Genomic DNA, 24,513 nt, shown 5'->3' on the forward strand with positions numbered 1-24,513 from the left:
GCTGTACTCTTCGGCACCTGCTTAAAACATTTTTGTTTATGCAAGCCTATCCAGAAATGTAGAATGCTAACATCCATTTAATCTTTTCATGCTTACTGTTGATTTTTGAACGTTTTTAAATAGCTGTTTTTAATAGTCTTTTGTTGGTAATTTTACTGTTTTAATTTTATCTTTCACAAACCTCATAGAGGTTTTGTTACAATCAAACACCACATAAGTATTGTGAAATAATAAATAAAATAAACTTCTGAAATCTTGGGAGGGGAGGAATGTAACATTTGATGTATTAGTACCAAAATATTAGCTTTACAAAGTGTTTATTCTTATTTGAATTTTACGGCTGTTATGATATAATGATCTTCATCAGAATCAGGCCCATGCAACCCCAGGGGCTAGTCTGGGCATGTCTAATTTTCCGTAAGCATGTAAATGAACACTCCCCTTCCCCTTCTGGATAACTGAAACCGCCAGTCTTCCCCAGCCTTTGCTGCAGTCTTACATTTTGAACCAAGACAATGGAAGAGGAAACTTCACAGCAGGCAATATGTGGGAAAGATTCTCATCAAGACAAATATACTGGAGAACTTGGGGTATCATTTCTCCCCCTTCTGCGCAACGAAGGAATTTCCTGACAATTCCATCGATTTTTCCAAGACTGACACTGGCGGATCACCTAATATGTGGTATAAGAGACCTTTCATTTTCTAATTAATTTCTGTGGGGAGCAGCTTGCATTTATTATCTAAGTGTTCGCTTTGCCGTACTGCATAAATAGAAACTAATGCTTCAGTCCTGGGCTCGATTTCCTAGGAGTAAGTCCCAGTGAACTTGCTTCCGAGGAAATGTGCATAGCACTGTGCTGTAAGATATGCTTGAGGGGAACACGTGTTGTTTCACAGGCTTCTAAAACCTTAATAACGTGAATGTTTTTATTCAGTTTTAAGCCTATGCAGCAGTGTTCTGCATTTGGGTTCATGTTGCCACCAGCTTCGTTCTGAAAAACTTTGCACTCTGGCTTTCCTAAGTTGCAAAAATTTTCAAACTGTGGAAAGCTAAACCATGGCTGCTGTCCACAAACCTCTCTTTTTTCTTTCCACTGCTTAGGACAGTCGGTATGAGTCTTAAGTTTTTAATATGTGGCATTTTAATGTATTTTTAATCTTTGTTGGAAGCCGCCCAGAGTGGCTGGGGAGACCCAGCCAGATGGACGGGGTACAAATAATAAATTATTATTATTATATTATAAGAAGGCGGTGGTTTTCAACCAATGTGCTGGGGCACCCCACGGTGCCTTGAATGATGGTCAAGGGTGCTGTTTGGCAACACTGGCCTCTGTCCCTCTTTCCTTCCCTCACATCTCTGAAGCCCTCTCACATCTCTGCCTCACAAAGGCTTGCACAGCAGCTCCCCAGGTGAATGGTGCCTCTAGGGCTGGCCAGAGGGTGCCTCCCAGGCCCTTGTGGGGCAGTAGGAGGAGGCACCTCTCTGGGGTAGGGTGGGCCCTGGGGTGCCTTCCAGCTTTGCCATTCTAGGATCCTGTGATTAAGGCGCCAGGCTAAAACGCTTCTCTTCAACCAGGCATTGAGCTCAGGGTTATTGCTTTGGTTTTGGTTATGTATTTTGTGTTCTCGTTTTTATGTTGTGAACAGCCCTGGAATCTTCAGGCGAAGGAGAGTATACAAACTTAATTATTTATTAATTAAAGTAATTAAGTCATAGTAGTAACAATTAATAATAATAATAATAAAGCCACCTTGAAGTGTGACATAATATTCCAACACCCCTGAAATGATTACGTTGAAGCGGCTGGTGCTATCTATTTGCAAGTCCGTGCAATCAGTACAGTACTTACTTGGGAGCAAGCCCCCTCAACTCCAACCAGCGTGCTGCGGAGTTAAGCACACAGCTGGATGAGCTGGCGGGAAAGGCTTTTCCCAGCTTATTCTAGCTGAGATGCTTCTCCCTCCGTCTCCCAGCTGCTTCTGGCTGCAGCCCGGCCCCCAGTGCAAGCGCATCCGGGGCGGACGTTTCCCGGGGAAGCAGCAGCAGCGGCGCCTGCGCCGAAGCCGCACACGTGGGGGTGAAGGCCAGGCCAACACGCCCCGGTTCCTCTCCTCGCTTTCCTTGCCGTGGAAGCGTCCAGGGTTTGCAAAGATCATGGGCAAAAGCAAGACCAAGCGGTTCCGCCACGAGCCGTTTTCTCCAGCGGGGACCCTGAGCGTGCAAGACGGGGAGGCCGGAGCAGGATCCCCGGCCGCGGAGCTGCTGGAAAAAGTAAGAGCGGGGCGGGGAGGGGGGAGGGAGAAACCGGTTTCCGCCTCCTTCCCTCTCCGAGCCCGAAAGCGAAAGCAAACCGCCTGCATGCATAATCGCCCGCCAAGGGGTTTCAACTCGGGTTGCCAACTTACCAGGAAAGATTCGACCTGGTCTGCTCCTGCGCGCGCTCCAAGGGAGCCTGAATGGAGGTTGCCAACTGACCTGGCCTGCTCCCTCCCCCCCCCCCCGAGAAATCAGCGAGTGAAGCTTCTGATAAAGGGCGTGAAGCTGTGATCGCTTGCTCGTGCCCTATAAGAGAGCAAGCTCTTGATAAAGGCAGATACAGGGTTCAACTACGAACCACGAGGAACAAGACAGATCCACCTACCTTTTCTTAGGGTGCTTGTTGTTACTGCAAAGAATAAGTGCTTTATTCTGTTGTCTATGCTCTGTTAACCTCTGTTATGTTATTGTTGTTGTTTTGTTGTGTCTGACTCTTTGTGACCCCATGGACCAGAACAGGCCAGGCACTCCTGTCTTCCACTGCCTCCCACAGTTTGGTCAAATTCATGTTAGGCTGTCCAACCATCTCGTCCTCTTTCGTCCCCTTCTCCTTGTGCCCTCAATCTTTCCCAGCACCAGGGTCTTTTTCAGGGAGTCTTCTCTTCTCATGAGGTTATATTACTGCAAAGCATTATAGGTAGAGCTGCCTCTAAAGATGCTTCGGCTGGTGTAGAATTCAACAGCCAGGTTGTTCACCAGAGCAAGATGGTTTGAACATATAACACCAATCCTGGCCCCGACTGCACAGGCTGTCAGTAAGTTTCCAGACCCGATTCAAATTGCTGATTTTGACCTATGAAGCCTTAAACGCCTCAGGGCTGCAATTCGTCAATGTCCACCTCTTCTCATGAAGTGACCCAGACCCTGCGATCCTCATCTGAGGCCCTTCTTCATGTGCTTCCTCCATGATAGGTCTGGAGGGCAGCAACATGAGAACGGGCCTTTTCTGCTGTGGCTCCCCATTTGCGGAATGCTCTCCCCAGGAAGGCTCGCCTGATGCCTTCCTTCCATATCCTTAGGCACCAGGCAAAAATATTCCTCTTCTCCCAGGCCTTTGGCTAATCAAATAATTCATGGCTTTTTAAACGCTCTGTGTGGGGGGTTATTGTTTTTGTTTGTCACTATGGTGTGTATTTTTGAGCTTTTATATTGTAAACTGCCCTGGGATCCTTGAATGAAGGGCAGTATAGAAAATAAATAAATAAAATCTGTCGGCGTCTCCCACCCTGTAGTATTCTAACCTCCCTCTGTGTGCCTCTTTCTAGCTTCAACACCCCAGTGCTGACATGCGAGAATTTGCCTGTGCCAGCATCTCCAAACTATTGCAGCAGAAACAAACAATCCCAGCTTTTCTGCAGAGGGATGTTGTCCGGTGTTTGGGTCCCATGCTGCTCGATAAGAGTTTGGCAGTTCGAGAGACAGCGGCAGGAGCTCTTCGGTGAGTTACAAATGGTGGCAAGCTGGAAGAAAGCAGTGTTTTGAAGCATGCTCAGGAGGGCATGTGGGTGGTGGGTGCTGAGAATTCATGAGCATCTGTTCCCCCCCCCCACTTAAATGCATAAAACCATGTCTTTTTCAGTCACACTACAGAAAGCAGCCAAATCAGGGAATGGAGATAATGAGCCTTTCCCTGCTGTTGTCCTCAGCACATGATATTTTGAGATATACTATCCCTGAACAATGAGGCTCCATTTAGTGATGGCTGTTAGCGGTTGATGAATCTGTATAATCCTTTTTTTTTTTAAAGCCATCTAAGTGGCGATACATTACATAGGCAAATTCCACCAAGTGTAAAGAGTACACCCCTTAGGAACATAGAATATGCCTTCTGCTGAGTCAGACCATTGGTCCATCTACCTCAGTATTGCTTGCACTGATTGGTCTAGTTATACCAATATGTCCCCCGGACAGAAACCATTGTAGCCTGTGGTAGATAGAGTACCAGATCACAGCAGTTGTTGCTTTGAGGCAAATAGTCTCCATGCCCAGTGACAAGCTCATAAGCCCATCCTTTCCCCATCTCGCTTCCCTGTTCCTTATCCTCCCCTGTTTATTATCATTCTATTTCAAATATACAGACTACGAGCACTGTAACTAAAAGAGTAGCATTCGTGGATAAAGGGGAGGTGCAATGTAGGAGGAACCCCTAGGTTTTTGTAGAAGAGCAAAATAAACTTTTTGGGCAGAGAACCTCAGGAAAAAAACTTCCCAAAATGACCCAGTGAGACTGAGTGCATTGTGGACAGAACGCCGACAATATGGGGGGCAGGGATGTAATGGAGGGGCAGGTACCCTGAAAATACATTAGACACTGCAGTATTTTGTTGCAGATCCCACTTGCCTGATAGTGAGAACCAGATTTTCTGTTACTTTGCAGAGGTCCAAGAGACTAACAGCAGCAGCATAGTTTGCCGAAGTTTAATTATTAGAATACTATTTTATTTCCAAATGTTTTGTACCACCCAAGTGACAATGTATACATCTGTTATTCAAAACTTTTGGTTCTTGTTTTAGGTGAAATTTCTCTGATTATGTATTGTTGTTGCTACAGATGATGATGATGATAAACCTTAATCTGGTATAACTTATTTTAACAAGAATCTGAACCCAGAGTTTTTGGCTGTGTTACAGAAATCTCAGTGCTTGTGGAGGATTCGACGTCTGCGACGACATGGTCACTAAAGATATCATGACTCCTCTTGTAGCTTTGTTGAAAGAGGTATGTAGCCAGCATGGTGGTGAAAGAACTGAGCAGTGAGCCAGGAAGCTCCCATTTCAAATCCTACCTCCGCCATTAACTCACTAGGCAGCCTTAGGCTGCTTTCATATGGCACTGACCAAGAAGTGCCCATCTAGTCCAGCATCCAGTTTAGCACAGCGCGTGAGCAGACAACTCGATTCAGGCGCCGCTCGTGGGCCGGTCAAATGACCCGTGGGCCTTAGGTTGCTGACCCCTGGTTTAAAACAACTTAACATCACAAAATTATATATCTAAAATTATATACACCATGTGCTGTGATACTACTTTAAACAGTCACGGCTTTTCCCAAAGGATTCTGGGAGCTGGAGTTTGTTACAGGTGATGAGAGTTGTTAGGAAGCCCCTATTCCCCTCCCAGAGATATACTTTCCAGGGTGCCCAGGATTGGCTGTTAAACTACCTCAGGAATGTGGTACTATAGTGCTTTTAAATGTGTGGTGTGAACATGGCTCAAATGTCTTCTTGCAACTACCTGTTTGGTCTGATTTGTTCTGCTTTTACACCCTCCTCTTCGTAACCCATCTTGCAATGCAGTGTCGAGCAGGACTTGAGGAGAGCAACGGCTCTCTGAAGGAAATCAAAGATACACACAAGAACTGTATGGAAGATATTGCCAACGAGGCTGTGAACCTCCTCTGGAATGTCTGGTGAGCGCCATCTTGAAATACTTGGTGTCGGAGCTGGGTCCAATTTTGATGGCCCCACTGGCCGTGGCGGCGGCTGCTCACTGAGATTGGTGCAGTGGAAAGCAAGGAGACCCACAGTAGGCAGAGCCAGAACCAGTGAGAGGCAGAGGCAGCTAATTCTAGTTTTGTATCCATCCTTGTCCCCTGCTGAGTACTACAAAGGCGCAACGCCAAGACCAAGGAGAAACTGTCAGGCATGGCCTTCTCCTGCACTCTTTGTAAATAAGAAGGCAGGTGGAAGGTTGGTTGGTGGGGGTAGACTGTGCATGGTGGTTGAGCTATGGAACTCCCTCAGGAAGCAGTGATGGCCACCTACCTACATGGCTTTAAAAGAGGTCATGAGGTGAAGAGGGAGTGTACACACTGGTATTTCCTTGCAATGCTAAAATGTGGTTTAGCCTTACATTGCTTTCTTTGTTCCAGGATCAAAGAAGCATATATATTTTTTAAAATTAAGTTTTCAATGTGCTTGCCAAGCTGGTTTGCTAAAGATCCCTTTGTGTCTTTGTTAGCGAATGTAACAGTACAGCGGTCTCTATATTCAACAAACAAGGTTGCTTGGATATTGTGCTCCAGTATCTGAAGAGATTTCGCAAAAACGTGGACTTGGCTATCGCAGTGGGTGAGTAAAGGGACATGTTTATGGGAGGTTTTCAGCTGCAGAGAGCCTCTGTCAGGTGTCTCTTGCAGATATGAAACTCTCTCAGGTCCACTGGTTCTGGGGTTTCTGGGCAAACACATCCTCCAGAGCCTCTCAGCAAGCTGGTACAGTGGTACCTCGGGTTACAAACACTTCGGATTACAGACTCTGCTAACCCAGAAGTAGTACCTCGGGTTAAGAACTTTACCTCAGAATGAGAACAGAAATCGCACACCGGTGGCACAGCGGCAGCGGGAGGCCCCATTAGCTAAAGTGGTACCTCAGGTTAAGAACAGTTTCAGGTTAAGAACGGACCTCCAGAACGAATTAAGTTCTTAACCCAAGGTACCACTGTATTGAATTCCAGTTCCACAGGTAAATCTGTGGTTGGCAGAAACCTGTTGCAGCTGAAGAAACTCATACTGTTTTATTTCTTCTTTAGCAGCATTTGTATACTGCTTAATTGTTACAAACCTTTAAGCAGTAGACATGAAATATAAAATGCAAATATTAAAATTACTGATGGAACTTGAAAGGCAAAAACAAGTTAAGCTATTTCCCCCCAAAATAAATAAAAGCAACAGCTTAAAAATATACATTATGAAATAATATGGTATATTAAAATACATGTAAGTCTTACCTAAACAGACAAACAAACAAACAAAATATTTTAGGATGCTCCAGAAACAGTACAGAGAAAGCAGCTGCCTTATGTCATTGGGCAGGGAGTGTAGCTGCTGCCTCACTGAAGGATCAGTTTCTTTACAGAATTATTTGCAGAAAGAATGCTGTATGGCACTTGTAAAAGTGACAGCTCCACATATTGAATTGGTTGAGTGGGCATATATGGGTAAGGTTATCTTGACAGATGTGTTTTAATGAGTGACATCTTGGAATTGCAGTCTCAGTTTAAATGCTTTCTTCTATCTCCACAGCATCATGTTTACAGGCTGTGACAGAAGATAATCCAGACCTGCTGTCGTCCTTTGATTCTTCTGCACACCAAGTTCTGGAAATGATCTTATTATCATCAGAGAAAGGCATGGAGGACATTCTTTTACGGACTCTGGTGGCAGGTAGGTTTCAACTGGGTAATGAGTACTGTGTTGTGGCAGTAGCGTAATGGGAAATTCAGAAGTGCAGGGTCCCTTCATGATAGTCACATCTGCTCTCCCTTCTTCTGAATGCCATTAAAGAGGAGGACTGCCTGATTTTCCCTGGGAGTTCCATAGCTGGGGTCCCACCACAAAGAAGGCCCTGTCTTGGAGCCATTCCTACCAATGTGATCACAAGCAGGCCTCTCATCCCAGATTTCAGGTCATAAGGTACGGGTGGAGGCACTTTAAAGGATTTGGGTTCCAGTTCACCTAAGGGCAGATACAATATTTGTACCTCATCTTTATCTTTCCTGATCTGCATATTCATCAGAATGATGTGATAGCAGCTGTTCGTGGACTTGAGTGCCTTCTGGCAGGTGGGGAAATTGCAAGTGTTTTGGATATTCTCCAATGTGGGAACTCCCCGCATCAAGAAAATTAGAATGTCAGGGAGATAGCTAGCCTAGTACTCTTCTCCTGGGTGATTTTCTACATGCAAGGAGTTGTTTTTCATGGAGGAGCACTTGCACTTTATTTGCTCCACAGATACTATAACCAGGGTTTATGGCTTTTATCTATGTTAATCACTTTCTTGTTTAAGGTGTCACTTGGAATATAAGGAACACCCTGCCATCTGGTAGCCAGGCAAGCACCATGAATGCCATCCTGAAGATTTTCTCAGAGTGCTTAGCCATTGATGCTGGTGAGATGATTATTCAGATGAAGGAAGCGGAAGTGGAAAGGTTGAAAAGCTCAGCTGAACCAGAGGCTGAGGGAAATCTGGGTGATGGGGACCTCTCAATACTTAATAATGATGAGGAGATGGAGGAAACTCCTAAAGGAGCCACCAAAGAAGAAAGTGACATTTCAGATCTACTTCCTGTAAGTGTGGCTGATCTTAGCCCTAGATGTTGCAAGCTAGACTTTCTCTGCTGGAAAAAAACACATACAAAACCAGTACTGTTTGGGTGCTGGGGGTGGGGGTGTTTCACTTTTCTAAAGAAACTGAGTGTAGGGTGAAGGATGGTAATAAATTTTTAAAAAGCATCATCAACCTCAGCCAATTTGGTGATTCTATTATGTGCTTTTTTGTAATATTACATGCTTTGTGGGTAATATTTCTGAAATTTGTAAATTGTAATTATATAGCATTTCTATGTATCATTTGTACACAGTTTGCTTTTCTGGCAGTTCTTTGTGTTCATTGTTGAAAGGTTTATTTATTCACATCACTTAAAATGCAGGCTAATTGTTAAGATGATGGTGATTGGTAGTACAGTTTGCTGCTGAATGTGGGATTTGTATTGTGTTTCTTATATTGGTTCTTTTTTGGGGGGTAGAATTTGTAAACTGCTCAAGGAAATATGAAGGAGCACATAAAATAAGTAAATCGGCCATACTGCCTGGGGCTGATGGGAGCTGTAGTCTAACTGCATCTGATAGGCCCCATGTTGGCTAACCTTGGAGGTAGGCAACCCAGTGCCAGATAGGGTCATTGTCTTTGAGACATGTGAGTTGGTGGCACTGTGTTGCACTGGTATCGCTCCTTCCTACGGGTCTGGGTTCTAAGATTAGGGCCATATGCACACCATACATTTAAAGTGCCATGATACCACTTTAAATAGTCATGGCTTCCTCCAAAGAATTATGGGAGATGTAGTATGGTACGAGTGTTGATGGTTGTTGGGTGGCCTCTACTCCCCTTCCTGAGCTGCAATTCACGGAATTGTTTAACATTCAGTCCCTCTTCACAGGGAACTCTGGGAATTGTAGCTCTGGGATGGAAATGGGAGGGGTTCCATTAAACTACAGCTCCCAGAATTCTTTGAAGGGAAGCCATGACTGTTTAAAGTGGTATCGTGACACTTCAAATGTGTGGTGTGGTGTGGCTTAGCATTGAGGGGATTATGTGTCCGCCCCTTGGCAGTCGTACTATGGAGTGGTGCTGGGCATTATTCTATCCTGAGTGTTGTTTAATACACACACACACACACACACACACACACACACACGGCCACTGGAAGCAACCATCCAGCGATTTGAGGCTCTTATTTCTCAGTTACCTCTGAATCAGGCTGTTTTATTTGTTTTTATGCTATTTTTATTGGTTTTAGGTGGCATTTTTGTGCTAATGGATATCGTTTTTATACTGTACACAGCGAACACCATGTAGAGATTTATTAATTTTTTTACAGAAAGTTGTTTAGAAATGCCTTTAAATAAATAAAACAAATGGACAAATAGCATGACCTGGTATATCAAATATTTATTGTGTTATTTGCTTTGTAGGGCAGTAAGCAGGAGGTGAAGCAGGTGGCAGCTTTACTCTTAGCTCAGCAGACAGCCCTGGAAATCATTGTTAACATGTGCTGCAATGAAGGTATTTCTGTTGCCCTCTTGCTCAGGTGGTATCTGGGCTTCTGTTTCCTTCCTCTTGTAGAAACAATAACAACCCCCCCCCCCCCGGATCTTTGGCCCTGGCTGCACTATACATTTAAAGCAGTATCATACCACTTTAAAAAGTTATTGAACAAATGATCCCGTTGAGATTTATTTAAATGCCAGAACTGCATGTTTTCAGACCCCTCCGATGACGAATGGGAAGAGTTATCCAGTAGCGATGAAAGCGATGCCTTTATGGACAACTACAACGAAGGTGGGAAGCTTCTGTCACCCCTGTGCCTTTCGGCTGAGCTGCATACAGCGCTTCGGAACCACCTTGTTCCCAAGAAGGTAGAGTCCTCCTCTTCTCTTCCCTCCCCTCCCCCCAACACCTGTGTGCCAGGGTCCAGATGATCACGTGACCAGTTAAGTTCTGTGTTTCCAGATATGGCCTTTGAATTGCATTTCTGGAAAAGTGCTTTTGTGATACTGGGATGTGGAGTTGTGGTTCACTTTTCATAGAAAGAAGTCTACCTATGTATCTTTTGGTAAAGTAGGTATTAGGAAGACAAAATCCCTTTTGGGGTGGGACTTCCCACCTCCCCCCAAAAAAGAAAACCCAACGGTGGCTGCAAAATAGTGGCTGGCTGTTGGAAGGGAAATGCAAGGAAGTATCCTGGATTGGAGGCATGGCCGGTTTTCTGCAGTTCCACAGGGTAATGCCCACACCAAAGAATTAGAATTACAAGGAAGGAGATTCTGACTAAACACGAGGAAGGACTTTCTGGTGGTAAAACTCACCTTCATTTGTGTACTTTTCACTGGAGGTTTTTAAGCAGAGGTTGGCTGGCCATCTGTCAGGCATTCTTTAGTTTTGATTCCTGCAATGCGGGGGGTTGGACTAGATGACAGTTGGGGTCCCTTCCAACTACAGTTATATGATTGTAGTCCATCATCTTGTTCGCACAGTGGCCAACCAGATACCTGTGGGAAACCTACAAACAGAATATGAGCACAAGAGCACTCTCTCCTCTGGTGGTTTCCAGCAACTGGTGTTCAGAAGCATTACTGCTTCCATCTGTAGAGGCACAGCATAGCCTTTTCCTCCATGAATTTGCCTTTTAGAACTATCAAAATTGGTAGCCATTACTGCTTCCTGCAGGTATTCCATTGTTTAACTATGTGCTGTGAAAAAAAGAACTTTCTTTTACCTGTTCCTTCCTGAAGTCAAGGATGCTAACATAACTGTTGTGAAGATTATCAAGGCAGTAAAGCACTGAAATTCTGCATCAAAGCAAGAAATGCTCAATTCCACAACCTGTATGAATTACAAATTATGCAAAGCAAGAAAATTGCATATTTTGCATAATTTATCCTGCCATTAAAACTGTTGCCCATGCACTTCTATGCAGCCATAAGGACTAGAAACATCATTTGTTTTTTAAGGAAAACTGGTGTTCTTAGGAATTTGAATTTTGTACTTAGTGGTGGTGAAGCATAACAGCTTTTTTCTTTTCCTAGATACTTGAAAAAACTGGGTTTCCCAACAGTGTTGCTATTGATGTCTGCATGCACAGTCCAGCTTGGAAGCCACTTATTAAAAAGTAGGAGTTAATTCACTTTCGTTATGTTTCCAGTCATATTATTAGGAAAGCAATGTGTCTCCTCATTTGTGGGGTTTCCAATGGGATCCAGGCTCACTGCTATTGAAAAAAAGAACTGGGACTAAACGGGGCTTTATTCTTTTCCATTAAGACAAGAGCACTTTTGTTATTTAAAAACTGTCACTTGAACATCTGAGCACTTGCCTAGTTCATGATTATCACGTTTTTATATATACAAGGACATACTAATAAAGCAGTCTGTTTCAGTGATCTGTATTGCTGCACTTCAGTTAATTTTTCCTCCCCCCCCCCCACCCCACAACCCTTTGAAAACATTTGAGGTGTTTTTTTGGAACAAGAAAGTCTTAGTTATGTTCAGCAAGAAAGGTGCCTGTCTAATCTCAATTGGGATGCAGTTCCACAGGCTTGGTTCCACTGCACAGAATGCAGGACATTGGCAATATATAAGGGGCTGCTCTTTTGCTCATTTCTTATTTGCACTGTCTCACCCTTTCCTACTTTGAACGCATCCCTTTAAGCATGCCCACATTTCAGTGGAGGCTGGGGTTGGGCACCCTTCCTCACATCTGTTCTGAATAGAGGAGGGGTTTCCAGAGCCCCCTGTGATTTGAGTACAGCATTTTCCCTGAAGGGACAGGCATGTCTCTCTCTTGCTCTTCTATTTTAGATGTGGCACCCATTATGCCATACCTCAATGGCAGCCATTTTGTGTTAGGACATGGCTCCCCCCGGCAGCCATTTTGTCATTTCCCATACCTCTACAGGAACCATTTTGTGGCTAACACCCACAAAATTCCACTGGCTCAAAAAGGCTGGCAATCCATGATGGAGCACATAGCCATATGACCCCTAGGAAAATGGGGGCTGGAAGATCCATTCTTTTGATGGGGGGTTGTATTGTTGGTGTTCCTCTTCTCTGCTTTATGGCTCTTGATTAGGGGCTGTGCTGAATGTTCCATTTTCTTACAGGTTGAACATGGTCCAGTATAGAGCCCTGACCTGTCTCCACAGCATTTTGTTGGTGTCTGATGTGGAATGTCTTGGGGGTGCTTCAGTGCTTCAGTCGCTCTCCCAGCACCTGTCCCAGTTAATATTTTCTCAGCCAGGTATGTTTCATGTGCTACGGTCATGGCTACCTCAGCAAATCTCTGCCCTTTCCCTTCATATTTCTCTCCTTTTGCTTCTCCTTCCCCCACCCCACATCCCACTGCTGTTCACAGTTGCTACCAGCATCCCACTTTTATTGTATTTCCTTACATCGTTCTGGTTTACATGTGGGCAGTATGGGTTTTTTATTTATTTATTAACAGCAGGGTTTCTCAAACTGTGGTCTGTGAAGCTTCATTCTAGCAGTCCATGATGTATCTGTGAAGAACACTTAAAACTGGAATTCAAATGGCTGTACAATAAAATGAATATGAGAAGTGAAAGAAGCAAGAAAAGTACAATTAAGAATCATAGACACACACCCTAAAAACAGCATAACACAGTAGGCAAACAGTTCTGGAGGAAAACCGAGAGCGAGGACATACTGGATGGCAGCCAGATCAGAGTCCTGTGGAAGCCTGGACACTATCAAGGAGGAAGCCACACAGATGTCCTGGGGCAGGGAGTTACGCAGCCTGGGGACAACAGAACAGAAGAAGACCCCTACAGGAGAAGTCCAAAGGCCCAACTCTTGTTTCCCACAGTGGCAAGGCCATGAGCAGGACATGGGGCAGTGGATCTCTCTTACTGACGTTCTCCATCAACACCCATATTTGAGGTGTTCTAAGCCTCCTGTGCCTAGCATTCTCTGGTCCATGGGGTCACGAAGAGTTGGACACGACTAAACAACAACAACAACAAAACCTTTTTATTTAAACTTGTGGAGCGTAAACTTAAAAAACTAACTGGCTGCCTTAGAGCACCACAAACCCAGCTGAAAGTCTTTTATCAATGAGTCATTGATAACTATAGCCAATGTTGATTCGGCATAGTTTCTTGAAGACCTTGGCAAATGGTTGTCCTTTGAAGTAGAGCTGGTGGGTAATTTGGGGGTGAGATTGCGATGAGGTGGAGATGGCAAAAGTGTGTAGACAAATGCTGAACCTCTGTAATGTGAGGTGCTACTCAAAATAATTAAAGAGTGTTGAGAATCACCAACATTTCCCCAGATACCATATGTGTTTATCTCAATGAAATTTGCCTCCATGTAAGCGTGTGTAACTTCTTGGGTTTCAAGCCCTGAACAACTTCATTGGGATTTTTTCCTTTTGTCCAGAATTTTCAAAGGAAATGGAGTTCCTGGAAGCCGTAACCAGCGCCTTGCGAGCCCTTTTGCAAACACTGGCGTCTAATAATATATCTCAGGTGAGACTGCTTTTTTCCCAGGGATGGAGGTGCCAGAAGGGGGATAAACTGAGAAAACTGGGTGAAGGAGAAGTATGGAAAGGCTGTTCTCCTAACATGCAGCCAGTGTCTCCAAACATGTACAGAGTGCTTTTTGTCTATATCCGTTGCTTCTTTGCAACCTGTTTGTAAATAGCCTGAGGTGCTAGCCCTCCACTTTTATATGTTTGATCCCTTAAACACTTGAATTAAAAAATGTTCTTTGGCATTTGCTTTTAAACAGCTTGGATGCTGAGTGTTTTATCTCTTCCCCTCACCAGTCCCAATTTTTATTCTTTTAAACAGAGCATGTCTCCTGAGCAGCTGATGACTTTATGTGAAGCCGGTATTCAGAATACCAATGTTAGTGTCCGAGTAAATGTGGTTAGCATTCTAGGAATTGCTGGCAGTGTGCTGGCCAAGGTGGAAGACACAGCAGAAACACTAAAGGTAAAACTTCTGTATGGAAATACCTATCTCTCACTTCTGGCAATGACATTACTGCTTGTAAGATCTGTAGTGATTTTTGGGGTACCTGTTTCTGTGTCATTTCAGATGATTGGGAAATTCCTCCTTGACGTTGCAACGAAGGATCCTTCCCTTGTGGTGGTGGGGGAAGCTCTGGATGCCCTCTTTGATGTGTTCGCTGATGGTAAAGAAGCCGAAAAGGCAGGAGAGCAAATAAAGTTGTTATATGCACTTAAGGAATTCCAGCCAGTTTTCAAATCGCGGGTAAGCCTATTTTATTCACTGTGAGAGGGAAGTACTTGAAACACTAATAGGGTTTGTGACTTCACTTATGCCTCCAGTTGGGAAAACTTTTCTTTACCGCAGTTGCATCCAAGATTCATATTGAATACCTTAAAAAAAATATTGTTGAGGGGAAAAAAGGGGAGAGCAAGTTTCTAGTCCTCCTTGGTTCAATAATATCTCTCCAAAGATGGAGGCAAGTCAATATTAGAAGTGTTAGAATGCTAGTGGTAAGAAAGGAAGGTGTTTGGTTTCCCCCCTTCTCTTTTTGTTGAGCCCTGTCTGTCGTCATAGACCTGAGCCAGCTCCGTGTCGGCATCTCATAAGAGCCGTTTTTTGGGTCTGTCCTTCTTCAGTGTCATGTTGCTGTTAAGACAAGCTTGCCTAGCTTTGCTCAGATAATGTGTGTGCTTCTGTCACAGCTGAACAGAGTTTAGTAAATATGACCAGGTGGTTTTTATTAGGTCAGGCCAGTGCTAGCTGTTTGGAATCTCGGAGAATTTGGCTTTTTGTGGGGATTAAATTTTAGGTTTTGAGGGGTTAATGCAAAGGCATCGTCTGAGAAATAATTGCAGTGCTGTACCTGCCAGCCCCAGAGAACATGTTGCTCTGGAACACAAGGAAGGAGCTTGTCTGCCAGCCTGGGAGACAGATGCTGCTTAGTCATTTCCTAGTTTGCCGAGTCAAAGTGTACTAGTGTGGGTTCTCCAAGGAGGAGAAAGGACTAAGGGGTTGAGTGCACACCTATGTGTTCATCACTGGGGCGGGGGGTATCGCTTCTGAATACTAGTTGCTGGGAGCAACAGGAGGGGAAAGTATTATTGTGCTCGGGTCCTGCTGGCAAGTTATCCTTAGGCATCTGGGTGGCCATTGTGAGAACAGAACTCTGGACCAGATGAGCCATTGGCCTAATCCAGCAGGCTCTTCTTATGTTCTTAAGGTCAGGTAAAGACTTGCGCATGTGTGAATGAGCTAGCACACATCAGCCAGCACTTCCAGACCTTTCCTATCAATCGACAACGGCCTAATCAGTGGTGGGAGTTCACACATTCAGTTCACATCTAAACCATCTATTCAAAGCAACAACATACCAATTCAAACCATCAGCCCCCACAAAGATTCCTGGAAATTGTAGCTTGTTTAAGGGTATGGAGAGTTGCTAGGAGACCCTGAACAAACTACAGTTCCCAGGGTTCTTTGAGGGAAACCATGACTGTTTAAAGTGGTATAAGAGTGGCTTTTGAATGGATGGTGTGGTTGTGGCCTTGGTTGCAAGTTATCCATGACAAAAGTAGCAAGCAAGCCCTAGGATCAGCACACAGCAGCTGTTGAGGCCTCAGCATCCCTGTAGGCGCAACTCTGGTGCCTGTCCTAAGCCCTTCTTGAAACAGAAACAAAAACCCACCCACAATCAGCTACTGTAATCAGCAGTGACCAGTTTGGTTTAAAAGCTGTTGTTTTAATTTCCCATAATGCCTACACTAGGGCATTATGGAAAAATTTTAAAAGGCGACTTTCAGCTGCCCAGTGCTGTCTGCTGCTGATGACATCAGATGATTCCACTAAGACTCACCTACACAGAAGAGCTCCATTGATTAGAAGGGGACCCAACAGAGGGCCTTCTACTATGGGCCTCCTCAAACCTGGAGTTGGTCCTGGTATTTGAGCATTGTACACGTGTGAGTCTGCCGCTTGGGTTGTAGCCCCCTAACAGGTACTGAGATTAGACCAACTTCAACTAATGAAAGTAAATCATGTGTGTTAACTTCAGTAGGTCTGCGCTGAGTAGGACTAGCATTGGATACCACCTAAAGTGTTGAATTATCAGAGGGAGGGAGTGCTCACCAGGATTATAATTATTATTTATTCCATGGTTTTATAGCCCACCTTGATCACTGAGATCATCTGCAGGGAGCACTGTTGGACATTCCCTGTGTTGGTGAGGCTCATTTGACCGTAACAAGAAACCAAGCCTTTAGTGCAGAGCTTACTAAATTGTGTGTCGCGACACGTTAGTGTGTTGGCGCGTCACACAAATGCTCCCTGCGCTCCTTCCGGAACTAGAAAAGGGTTGATTTAACCTCTGGTTTGCTAGTAAAACTGAATTACCATCTTGTGAAATGATACATGTCTAAAAAGTATATCACCAATGTGGAAAGTTTGGAAAGCTCTGCTTTAGTGTCATCAGCCCAGTCCTGTGGAACACTTTGTCACTAGAGATTCAGCAGGCGCCTTCTCTTCCGACTTCTGAAAGCCTGCTGGAAATGTTTCTATTCTGTCGGATTTATACAGGCAATTGAAAATACATCTTTCCATAATAGCTGCTTTCTGATTTTTAACTTTTTACTGTATGCTTCTATGTATAATTGTTGTAAACTGCTCTGATTTTTTTATGAATAGCTGAATAGAAATATTTTTAATAAATAACTAAATCCCTGTTGGTGGAGCACTGCCCATTTTAAGCTTGTGAGTGAAGATAATTTAGTTATTCTTGCCACCCACTCCAACTTGTTACTTTGGGCAAGAGACATCAATGCCCTGGTTTTGAAAGGACTGCATACAACATCTCCTTTTGCAGAGGGTTTTTGTTTGCTTGCTTGTTTGTTTTTGGATGGTTTGGGATTCCTCTCTTGTAGAATATGAACATAATGCACTTGTCTTTTTTCCCCCTTTTGAATTGCAGATGCGGAAAGAAGGGAAAGGACAGTACAGCTCAGATCAATTATGTGTGCTTGACAATGTGAAACTGAACTTAAGAAGATTCATTGCCTATCAAGAGAAATTGGAGAGAAAATAATAATTTTTGAATAGGAAAAAAAGACTGTAAAGCTATATTTTTATTATCGTTTGTTAAATACTTTAGCTTGGGATTTTTATATAGCACCTTTCAGTGATTGGTGGCAGGAGGAGAGTTAAGATATTGTGGAGTTACGGAGCCGTTAAAACTGGATTCAGCATCCGTAAGTGCCGCACCATTTGATTTTGATTCAGTGTTGACAGTAGTCAGAATGTGCCCTTAAATACTGGAAAAAGTATATGTCGCCCATCAGTTTCTCAAGAACCAGCATCAGATTTTAGGAGTAAGCTCTGCTGAAGGCCTAATGTAATATTCCTAATCTTCCAACCATCATTAGAAGATTGGGAAGATCTTGCTTTCCTTCCACTCTCCCTATTTCATCTGCACATGGCATTCCTCCCTGCCCCACTTTTCAGAGATAATTGGAGGGTAGTGTTGGGCCATGGTTAGCTCAAACCGGAGTTTGCACACCAACTTCTAACCATGGCTGCCAGCTCTGATTTGATATAATCATGGTTAATGTTAACATTGGTGCAGACATTAAAAGGGAAGTGAGGGAGCATGCAAGCCTGTGGAGTACTCATACTCTCTTAACCAAGGTTAAAAAATCTAGACTATTACATTGGTACTGGCTTGAAATCTCTGGATTTTATTTTCATTGTGTGGAAATATACATGCCTTCCATGTACAAAAGCATTGTTCTTCAAAGGAAATGTGAATTTAATTTATGTTGGAAGACTATTAAAAAGGTATGCTTTTATAGACTGCTCTGAGGGTATAATTCCCTGAAAAACCAATATTTGCTTTTAAGTTGATCTACTTTAATACACTTAATATTCTTGTGGATTAGACCCAAGTGGCTTTATCCTAGGGGTGGCTTTGTGCCAACTACATATTAGCTAACTGCACTGCAAAAACATACCAAGATTCTTTCAACCTGAAATATACTCTTTGCCATATGTATCAGGCTCAGACTAGCAGGTGGGGGAGCCCTCCCTAAGTACCAGTTTTGATCCTATAGGTGCCAGCTGTACGCAAGGTTGGAAAAATATTTCCAGCATTTCCTTTTCTAGGCAGCGCCTTGCTTGGGATTTTTCCAGCCTGGGCTATATAAATGATAGATTGCTATCGACTGCTACTGTTGAGCAGCTACAACAGGTGTGACTGTTGTCACTCTGCAAAGTCACCCACACCTGTCACCTTGAAATGTGTTTGCTGAACAGTTGGGAAAATATAGATAGCGGAAAACCAGCTCGAGATTTCCTTCGAGTCGATTAAGTGGATTGAAAGCAGGCATTAACAGAAAGCAGCAGGTTAGCCATGCTGAGGAATAGAGTCGTGCGGCACCTTTTGTTACCATAAATATGTGTATGTAGAATGTCGGCTTTCGTAGGCAAGTGACTACTTCCAGCAGCATCAGATGAAAAAGGGTATTTCCTTCAGAAGCTCATACAACAATATATTAGTTGGAGTATAATTCTGGCCTCCGTTTGTGGACGGGAGGGCATGGAAGCTCCAGGAAAAAGAATATGCTGTGCTGGCATTCTTCCTGCCTTACCCAGCTCACAGGGTGCCCAGCTTTAAAGCTGCCTCTTCTACCAAGGCGTCAACTAGCACAGGTCTCATTCTGTGACTCAGTTCTGCTGGCTCCTGACAGGTGTGCAGCATGCATGTGTGAACATCCGAAGAGCCCTGCTGGGTCAGACCAAAGGCCCATCTGCTCCAGGATCCTGTTCATACAATGTCCAACCAGGTTCCATGGGGATGTCTGCAAGCAGGATGCCACATGTGGTCAGGTGAATTGAGGTTTTGGGTGGCCGTGCCCTGGTGTATCAGTCACCTGGATCCTCTGCACTGCACCATTCATACAGCAAAAGATTGTACATATGGTCTTCTAAGGTGTCAACTTGCAGAAGGCTTCCTGAGCAACACAGCAGAGGAATCCTCAGCATATTATTCTTTTACCATTTGTAGCATAGACTGTTGTCATATCACCTTGAAACTGTTATATACCATATAAGATGCCCCCATGTATAAAACAACCCCTATTTTGGGGGACTCTGATTTAAGAAAATGGGGGGAGATGGCCCCCGTGTATAAGACCCCCCCAAATTTCAGACATTATTTTTTAGGGGGGCGGACCTAGTCTTAGACACGGAAAAATACGGTATACTAGGGCCAAGAAAATACGCTACATTTTGTTTCTTAATACCCCCCCTGCCCAAAAATCTATGAGGTTTTTTCTTTTTTAAAAATTGTGTATTGTTGGATAGAGAAAAAAGGCTATTTGATCAGTGTCTCCTCCCCACCTTGCATAGAATCTGGTGATGTTTCAAATGGGCAGGTAAATGAGCCACATCATAGTGGCTCATAGTGGTTCACACATAGTTTAGTGTTTTTGCACTAAACTTGGATGCATATAAATAAATATGTTTAAAGTATTTGCAGTTCTACTAAAATATATATTGTGGAGATTACAAGTTGGAAAGTTGGAAGGATTCTGTTTAGTAAGCCAAGTTTTAACTGAATAGTATTTTATTTGAAAAGTGATTCAGTTTGTTAAGTATTTGTCTTAAGTTGTGGGGGTGGAGGGGCATGACATGAATTGCAATCACACAAAATACGTAAAATATTGGAAATACTGAAGCCCTGTAATAATGGGGAATTTCTTTTTTTTTTTTACCTTTAAACATTTTCATAATAATAATTTAATAATAATTTATTATTTATACCCCGCCCATCTGGCTTAATGGGGAATTTCTGATTTGTGCTTATATCCCTGGCTGACAACAATAATCACACGACTCCAGATCTAGGAAATAAACCGTACCTCTAAAGACACAATAAACTGACCACCTTAGCCCTGCTTTCATAGGGACATTTTCTCTCCACAAACACATTGCTAGTTCTGCATGAGGGTGGCAGGAATCAGAGAGAAAATTCTTGGCGGTGATTGTTAAGTGTTTGCTTTCTCTGCTTTCCTTCTCTTAAACCTTTTGGGTTTTGCCATGGTGTGGTGAGAAAGGAGGAGAAATTGCAAGCGGTGTCTGTTGACAATATCAGACAGAGCTGTAGGTAGCATGAAGGCGGCACCTGGAACTCTGAAAATCTCAGCATCAACTTTTCTGGGGTAAGAGAATCTCATGTTGAGGATTTACAGAGGCCATGCCTCTGTCTCTTCATATTGTTCAGGCTGATAGCACTTTCATGTTGCTAAATACAAACACAATATAAACAGTACCTGCTGCTGGCTAATTTCCTGAATTGTTTCGGTGGGAGGTGCTACACATTTAGAAATCAAGCTTCCACTTAGTACATTTTTACACACCATCTGCTCAAAGCAATTTTAATCATGCATTCAGAGATAGAAAATCTCTGTGAGCCATTGGTAAGCGAAACAATTAAAACCTTTTTTAATATACAATCGGAATGAGGAAACTCGAATGAAAACAAAGCAATCTCCCTTACCCAGTTAATTGAGACCTGTGTTTATTGCTTCACTACCTTTTGCCCGTTTGCCCTCCGACGAAGAAATGACCAGTCCATAATTTTAATGGTAGGTTTATTGTAGCTGTGAGAGACAGAATAACAACAAATTGCTTTGAAGCAATTTGATATTATTGTTGGGGCAGGTTCCCTGGTAATCTCCATAGGACTGTACTTCAGATTCCTTTTTATTCAGCGAAGTGTGTATGTATGAGAGAGAGAGAGAGAAAGAAAATGTTATAGTATCCAAATAGTAATAACTCACACCTCAGATTCTTATTTTGATCAGACCAGATGATATGCCTTGCTGAGTGAAGGGTTTGGATGCTCAGTTTAGGCATGACAAAAAAGGTCAGTGTTTCTAGTGGAATATATTTGTCTTTTGCTACTGAGCAACACTAATGCCTTGGGTTGTGGGATTCACCTTACAATTGTCATGTGATGTCTTTGGCAATAAGTGTTTCCCCGCCCCCCATCTGTAAAACAAATTCCGAAAATTTGGGTGTTCGACCATTCTTTATGGGTGCAGTTTTCTTCATAGCTATCTACAATTTCTGCAAATGCCAGATTAGATTGCTGCCAGGCATGCCACTGTAGGTGGTATGGTCTAGCTCAGGCTTGCTCAACCTTGGCCCTCCAGATGTTTTGAGACTACAATTCCCATCATCCCTGACCACTGGTCCTGCTAGCTAGGGATCATGGGAGTTGTAGGCCAAAAACTTCTGGAGGGCCCAGGTTGAGGAAGCCTGGTCTAGCTCAGTGAAGGGGAGCGTGGCCTTCTATATGTTGTTGAACTAATGTTCCCATTGGCCATGCTGGCTGGAGTTGATGAGTGTTCTAGTCTAGCAACATCTGGAGGGCCACAGGTTCCCCATCCCTGTTAAGTGCAGAATGCATTTGAGTGATAGAGAGGCACAAGCTACAAGTAAATAGCGTAACATTTTTTGTTACTCGTTCAAATATTTTCAACTTGACAAACTACTTCTTCATTTATGTGGATTCATAGTGATTAAGATTCTGTGAATTATTTTTGCTAATGGTTTTGATGAACTTTTGTTTGTGGAGGAAGTGGTAGCAAGGTGTTCTCCAGAAAGGACACTCACATATTTAGCACTTAGTATGCTTTTGAAGGCCTGAAATAGCTGACCTGAAGAAACTAGTTCAGGCCCCGAATACTATGTTGAACAACATTATTATTATTAATTTTTATTGAATTTATATACCGCCCTATACCTGGAGGTCTCAAACAAATGTGTTCTGAAACACATTAGCAACTATAGAAGTTTGCACTTGAAAAGGACTATCCCTTTAGTCAACCAGACAGTTTATCTGGTTTTCTAATACATCTACCAGTTTGCTAATACATCTACCAACACTGTCTTCACTTACTTGCATGCTATATTGCTGACCTCAGCTCTTTGGCTGCCCCCTCCCAGCATTTAATAAGTGTGTGTGTGTTTATATAACAGACATTTCTCATGTTGAAATAATGGTTCAAAAAAGGGACCCGCAGAAGTCCCTTTTTTGAACCTGACCTTGTGATAGTGGAAAAGTGGTGCCCATTTAACATTTAAAATATATTTGCGGGGGTGGTATGGGGACAAAGAAGTAATCTCAATGGATGTTCCCATAGTAAGTCTCATTCTTTCACTGCCATCTAGTCTGGGCTACACACTTCTTTCACATTTGTGAATAATAGCAAAGATTTTGTATACTACAAAATATGTGAACATGATTAATAAATCTGGGAGGAAAACTCATGGATAAGAGCAGAAAGGGAAGATAACCAAAGCACAACATGAAGAAACAATCGAGTATCTGAAAAAGGAAGGATCACACTAATGGCAGTGAGTTTGAGGATGACCATATTCTAGAAAGTAAATTAAAAAGCAAAGAAAGGTGGAGAAAGTTGGAGCCACTGTGTAAGTCAGAAAAAGGCATAATGGTTATAAGCCAATCTACAGATTTAAAGAAGCCAGGGGAGGGGCGGGAATCGGAATATAAAACTGGAAAGTAAAAGGTGCTATGGTCTATGTATTCCTGGAAGCAACATTGTAAGACAAGCCTGCAGTGCGGTTGACCCACGCTGAATATAGCCTGTTAGTCCAATATTACAGACAGAAAGAGTTCAATAAAGCTTGCTTTCCTTACCTGCTTGGGATCGTAAAAATGAGACTAAAGGGGGAAATGGTGCACTTTTATCACAAATTAGTCTCATTTTATTGAATTTTGCAAAATTAGTCTCTTATTACCAGAGACAAATCATTGTTTCCAAATGGAAGATAGAAAGTGGCTTTATATTGGTCCATGTCGCTCAGTATTGTCTACACTGATGGCAGCTCTCCAGGATTTCAAATGAATGTTTCCCGGCCCTACCTGAAGATGCTGGGCATTGAAGCTGGGATGCTTTGCTACTGAGCTGCAGCTGTAATCTTATTTCCCATTTAATTAAATTATTTTGTCAGGCTTGGTTATTGTTCTGTCTTGACCAAGTCCTTAAATTTAAAACAAAATTGGGGGAGCTGTCAGGACCTGGGAATGTGAATTTGGCAAACGTATCTAATCCTATATGTGTTGGAGAAGCGTAGCATTAGTAAGTAAGTAGAGAGCTGAACAATGCGCTCTACTCATTGTCAAAGTGACTATCTTTAGTATTACGGTACTTCACAAGTTCCACAGAGGAGGCATGGTATGAAAAACCAATTGGTATGGTGGATAGAATGCAGGCAAACCTAAAGGAGAGATGGCACGTCTGTTTATGAAGATAGTGGACACAGACAGCAACTGAAGGAGAGTGTGTGTTGTTGTCTCTCCAGCAAAAGATTTGCGTGCATGGAGGTGTGTGAGAGCAGTAGGTTGTGAGGATAAGGTACAAAGCCTCTTACAATGTAAAGTGACATAAATGAACTATTAGAACAGGATGGTCTAACATGCACTCTGAGGGCCACATGAAGCCCTCACTGCCTTTTTTGGCAGCCCTTGGAAACATTTGACACCCTCCCCACAGCTTTTGCACTGCCTTCCCAAAGCCGGGAAAACAAGATTATGGGCTTTGGGAAAAAGGTCCTAGGGGCCTCTAGCCTAAGGTTACCAGACGTCCCCGTTTCCTGGGGACAGTCCCCGGATTTACAAATCAGTCCCCATACAAAATCAATTGAAGTTGAAAAGTGTCCCCGGATTCATTGAAAAAAATCTGGTAACCTTACTCTAGCCTACTTTCCAAAGCCTAGTTAGTGCTTTTCCAGCTTTGAGAAGAACACGGGAGAGCTCTAGGACCCTGCCTGACCCTTGTGCCGCCTCCTCAAAGCCTGGTGCCTCACTTATCCCTTTGGGAAGGAAGCATGGTGGTCTGGTGGGGTGTCAATTTTTGGCCTCACCGCCTCGCCCTCTGCACAACAAGGCAGTGTGCGGTTTGCAGGTTCCATGTTGAAGTGCTATTGTGGTCCACTTGGTATGAGAAGTTAGACTGCCCTTTATTAAAACAATCATAGGGATGGTTGGGTTGACAGATTTGGGGTTGGGGTAGCATAAAGAAATAGCAGCTTGTCAACAAATCAATTTATTATCGTGTCATTGCAGGCAACTCTCCTATGAAGAAAGG

General features: G+C 43.3%; 2 protein-coding genes across 3 annotated transcripts in view; one reads left to right on the forward strand and one right to left on the reverse strand.

Annotated features, from left to right (window-relative positions):
• Positions 1–24,513, reverse strand: part of ZNF423 (zinc finger protein 423) — a 422,985-nt gene that overhangs the window by 380,434 nt on the left and 18,038 nt on the right. The gene's annotated exons all lie outside the window — the stretch shown is intronic.
• HEATR3 (HEAT repeat containing 3) lies at positions 531–18,188 on the forward strand. Of its 2 annotated transcripts, none has more exons than XM_083750499.1 (15): positions 531–683; positions 3,585–3,757; positions 4,951–5,038; positions 5,614–5,726; positions 6,278–6,387; positions 7,341–7,481; positions 8,104–8,384; positions 9,792–9,882; positions 10,084–10,235; positions 11,406–11,488; positions 12,479–12,615; positions 13,773–13,861; positions 14,186–14,329; positions 14,435–14,611; positions 17,313–18,188. In XM_083750499.1, the coding sequence occupies exons 2-15, from the start codon at positions 3,606–3,608 to the stop codon at positions 17,424–17,426; spliced, it is 1,872 nt and encodes a 623-aa protein (XP_083606625.1). In that variant the 5' UTR covers positions 531–683; positions 3,585–3,605; the 3' UTR covers positions 17,427–18,188. The 2 variants fall into 2 exon arrangements, with proteins under 2 accessions (XP_083606625.1, XP_083606624.1); XM_083750498.1 differs by lacking the exon at positions 531–683 and adding an exon at positions 1,939–2,274.

Source organism: Podarcis gaigeae, assembly GCF_964106915.1.
Source record: "Podarcis gaigeae genome assembly, chromosome: 8".
NCBI classification, from domain to species: domain Eukaryota; kingdom Metazoa; phylum Chordata; class Lepidosauria; order Squamata; family Lacertidae; genus Podarcis; species Podarcis gaigeae.

Bases quoted from the DNA above. Each gene is read 5' to 3' on its own strand.
- HEATR3 (XM_083750498.1), top strand. From the start codon at position 1,954: ATGCTTCTCCCTCCGTCTCCCAGCTGCTTCTGGCTGCAGCCCGGCCCC. The intron at 5,039-5,613 runs GTATGTAGCCAG...CTTGCAATGCAG, and splicing joins TTGTAGCTTTGTTGAAAGAG to TGTCGAGCAGGACTTGAGGA. The intron at 11,489-12,478 runs GTAGGAGTTAAT...ATTTTCTTACAG, and splicing joins TGGAAGCCACTTATTAAAAA to GTTGAACATGGTCCAGTATA.